At 67.0% G+C, this 4277-nt stretch overlaps 1 protein-coding gene across 3 annotated transcripts in view; it reads left to right on the plus strand.

Annotated features, from left to right (window-relative positions):
* The window catches only part of HDAC4 (histone deacetylase 4), a 236661-nt gene that overhangs the window by 217723 nt on the left and 14661 nt on the right, over positions 1 to 4277 (plus strand). For all 3 annotated transcript variants that reach the window (XM_029933520.1, XM_029933523.1, XM_029933522.1), the window contains 2 exons: positions 293 to 412; positions 1075 to 1172. In XM_029933520.1, the coding sequence (XP_029789380.1) occupies positions 293 to 412; positions 1075 to 1172 (218 nt within the window). The remainder of the gene's footprint in view (positions 1 to 292; positions 413 to 1074; positions 1173 to 4277) is intronic.

Below are 4277 nucleotides of genomic sequence, written 5' to 3' on the forward strand. Positions count from 1 at the left end.
ACGGCCAGCGTGCCACGGTCAGTGTGCCAGGGTCACCGCCCCACGGCCAGCGTGCCACGTGGTCAGTGGCCAGGGTCACCGCCCCACGGCCAGCGTGCCACGGTCAGTGTGCCAGGGTCACTGCCCCACGGCCAGCGTGCCACGGTCAGCGCGCCACAGTGCTGAGGGCGGGGGACACAGACGACGCAGCCTGGGCCTCTCCTGCCTGTCCCTCAGCCCCGCGCCCCCCGGGTGGCCACGCTGGGCCCGGAGGCGTCCGCCAGCTCTGAGCCTGCTCCCCCCGCTCTGGCAGGACGTGCACCACGGAAACGGGACGCAGCAGGCCTTCTACAGCGACCCCAGCGTCCTCTACATCTCCCTCCACCGCTACGACGACGGGAACTTCTTCCCGGGCAGCGGGGCGCCGGACGAGGTGAGCAGGGCCGCTCCGCTGGCGCGAGGGCAGGCGTGCGCGGCCCCTGCACACGCACAGCCGGGCCTCCTGCCCCCGTGGGGCCCGAGGTGTCAGGCAGGCGCGGGCCGCGTTCCGTCCGCGTGCCCGCGTGGCCTTTGCCTCGTCTGCAGTTCGGGGGAAACACCGGCCGTCGCCTCTGGCTCCCGTGCAGGCCGAGGAGAGAGAGCGCGGTGCCCTGCCCCCCGGCCCGAGTCTGTCGGCCGGCGGCCCAGCGCCACGCGGAAGGGGCGTGGGCGGGCTCGGGGCTCCTTCGTGACCCCGACCCTGGGCAGAGCCTGCCCTCGCTCTGAACAGAGAGGCCACGACGCCCAGCGGAGAAGTTTCCTCAGACTCTGGGTCCTGTTTCCTGGAAGGAGGGAGGGAAGGCCAGGCTCACTTCGCAGACATCTCTGCGCCTCTGTTGGCATCTACGTGGCAGAGCTGCAGGCCTTCAAACACTGCTGCGCCGCGGCCGGGGGAGAAGGGTGCCCCGTGCCCCGAGGCTCGGGGGGCCGAGAGCCCCGCTCTGTTGTTGGGTCCTGGTGTCAGGGACCCTGGGAGCACCGCCTTGGAGCCACCGGGCGGGGGCCCTGGTCGGTCTCGGGTCACAGACCGTGACCAGGCTGCTCTCTCCCACTCAGGTGGGCACAGGCCCAGGTGTGGGCTTCAACGTCAACATGGCTTTCACCGGCGGCCTTGACCCCCCCATGGGAGACGCCGAGTACTTGGCGGCCTTCAGGTAAGTGTCCCTGCTTCCTGTCCCTGGGGCACCTTTCAAACACCTGGGGCTCCCCGCCAGTGTCCCCAGCTGCGGCCCGCCGGTGCTGGTGCTCCCTGACCTTCCTCCTCCTCACGCGCCCCCCCAGGCCGCCCCCCCGGCGTCCGCAGCGGGCTCGCACAGCGGGCGTTTCCGTGGCTGCCGACTCTCTTAGTTGGTTCTTGGAGCCTCAGCGGAGTCCCGAGGCGGTCTTGTCCCCTGGGGCGGGCCGCGGGAGAAGCGGGAGTCCTGGGGTCCCAGGCGAGGACCTCGGCGCAGGGCTCAGAACACGTGACACGCGGGAAGGGTGGAGGCCCCATCTGGCAGGGTTCCAGGATCTCCCGATCTTCCTTCCCGCGGGGCCCTCGTGGGACGGGAGAGACGGAAATCCGCGCGCTCCGGCCCCGCCGCCCCCTTCCTACGGCCCTGCTCAGCCGGGGCAGGCCGCTCGGCCTTCCAAACCATGCGTTTGCCCTTCTCATCAAACGGCGACTCCTCGGACCCGGGCCGATCGAGGTGGTCCCTGCCGCCAAACGCAGACACCCAGCAGCGCAGGCGCTCTGCTGCGGCCTCTCCCTTCTCCCCGGAATGCGGGGCGCCGGGGTCCCAGGGCCCCAAGGGGAGGAGGGTGCTGCCCAGGGCGCTCGGCCTCTGGGTCTGCGTTGGCACTGCCAGTGCGCCGGGAGGTGGAGCCCCGGGAAGGGTCCTCCCTCCTCCTCCTCGACCCCCCTGCTCTTACTCTGCTTTACCTGAACAGAACGCACGTGTGTGCAGGCGTGAGCATGTGTGACACACATCTGGACCAGCGTGTGCGTGCCTCCGTGCGCGTGTGGCTGTGGCGTGGAGGCAGGTGTGCAGGTGTGCGAATGCGTGCGTCTCTGGCGGGTGTGGCTCCTCAGGAGGGCGCGGCTGTAAGCGTCGAGCCGCAGCCCCTGCTGCATGCTCTGGGGGCCCTGCGTGGGCCACAGGACCCCCGCGGCATCCACCCCCAAACTCAGGACGGTTGGGCCTGGCCACGCACGCGGCTGTCCGGTTCAGTCAGCGCAGTCGGCCAGCGTCTGGGGCGGCGAGGCTGGTTGCTACAAATCCGCGTCTGCCACCTCCCTCGCTGATTTCTCTGTCCTTTTCCCAGTCACTTTTTCCTCTCTCATTGGCTTAACTTTGATGTTTCTTCTTACCCCTTGTCAGAGATGAGCAGTTTTGACAATCGCCTGCCTCACTTAATGGACACGGTATCTGGAAGTTTGCTCTTGGGCACGGTTAGGTTATCGGCGACACGAAACCCAAGCCCGTGCCAGGCCAGCCGCCGGGGCTAGCACCAGCCCTCCCGGAAGGCTGCTTGGGAAGGAAATGTCTACACACCTGCCCCGGGGAGCCGGGGTTTGCCAGGAGCCCCGGGGCACGCCGCGGCCAGTTGTGGCGTTGCCAGAGGGTGGCGCTGTGCTCGGCCTGGCTGGCGGGAGCAGCGGGACAGCTGTGTGCCCACATCTCACGCACGCACCCGGTTCCGCCGGGCCTCAGCCGCACCGGGTGCCTGGTCCTGTGACGGGGACGCCCAGCTCCGGGAGTGGCCCTCCGGCCCCGGGGACGACCCCCCGCCCCGGCTCAGCCTTTAAGATGAACCTTTCTCTCCAAGTCTCCAGTGACATTGTGTTTTAATCTCCTGCCAAGTGCGTACATGATGATACCTTAGCAAATGAGCTTTTTAAATCTTGAATAGCTTCTTTGAAAAGGAAAATTGTTTCAGGGGTTTTTTTTTATTGATTTAAATGTAAAATAGCACTTTGAAGTTTACAATTTATGGTTCCCTGGGCATCGATTGGCTGGGGAAGAAGGGTCAGGGCCCGTTTTCCCCTTTCTTCTGCGCACCTCCCCCTTTCCGGGGGCCCTGGGGACAGTGCGTGCCTCAGAGAAGCACCTGGTCACTCAGCCCACGGCCTGCCACATTGCATTTGGGGAGATCAAGCCCAAGATGAAGATGAGATAAGAAAATTGCCCCTAACGAGATCCAGAAGTGGCGGCACTTTCTCCGCAGGCTCAGACTGGAGGAGAAAAGGCAGGCCTAATTCAAACCAGCGCCCTGCGGACGGGCTTTGAAGTGCGGCGAGCGGGGCCCGGGGCTCTGGCGGGCGGGAGGTGCGCCGCGGTCCCCCCCCCACCTGCCGTCCGCGCTCGGGGTGGGAGCTTCGACGGGAGCGTGCGTCTGTGCAGGTTGTGAGATGGCAATGAGGCCGGGCTTCTTGAAGTGGTAACTTTAGTCTTTTAACGAATCACAGTTTGCCTTTAAGTTGAGCGACGGGGCAGATTCGTGCCCTTTTCCCCGACCTTCCAGTGCGACACCAGGATGGAGGGTCTCGGGAAACGCTTTACAAAATCGTCTTTGGTTTTTAATTTGTTTATTGTCCTGGAGACACGCGCACAGCGCCTCCTGTGGAAGCCCCGTGGGCGAGCGCAGTGCGGAGGCGGCGCAGGCGGGTCTGTCGGCAGAGGCGCTCAGCGTCCGGGGCGCTGCTGTGGACACGCTGGGTCCACACCCGGGGCCTCGCGTGCGGAGGGCAGTACCGTCTCTGGAAGGCTCCACGCCCCTCCCTTCCCATGGGGGGGGCTTCCCGAGGGCACGAGGCGACTGCCAGGCCGGGCGGGAAGCTCACGTTCCGGCCCTGGTGCCTGGTACCCGCCCTCGAGGTGGCGCAGGACGGGGACGACAGGGCCCCTCAGGCGGTCGGGCGCACAGGCGGGTGCGGTGACGCTGTGCCCGGCCGCCTGCCCGCGGAGCCGTCCCCGCTGAGCCCTGGGGGAGTGGGCCTGGGACACGTCAGGCGGTTCCCATCCTTGACGTGATTCCACCTCCACCGTCGCTCCGACCCGTGCTCTCAGTGGGTCCAGTGCTGGACTCAGCGGCTCTCTGGGCACACGGAGCCCCTGAAGCCCCGGGGCCAGGACGCACCAAGGGGTCCCCGGGACCCGGCCGTGTGGTTCCTGAGGACTGGGTGCCATCCTCTCTCTTGCAGAGGGGGTGCGGGGCACGGGCCCGGGCCCATCTGTCCTCTGGCAGACGGGCAGCCGCCCTCTGCTAACAGGATGGTG

This window comes from Suricata suricatta, chromosome 3 (genome assembly GCF_006229205.1).
Source record: "Suricata suricatta isolate VVHF042 chromosome 3, meerkat_22Aug2017_6uvM2_HiC, whole genome shotgun sequence".
NCBI classification, from domain to species: Eukaryota; Metazoa; Chordata; class Mammalia; order Carnivora; family Herpestidae; genus Suricata; species Suricata suricatta.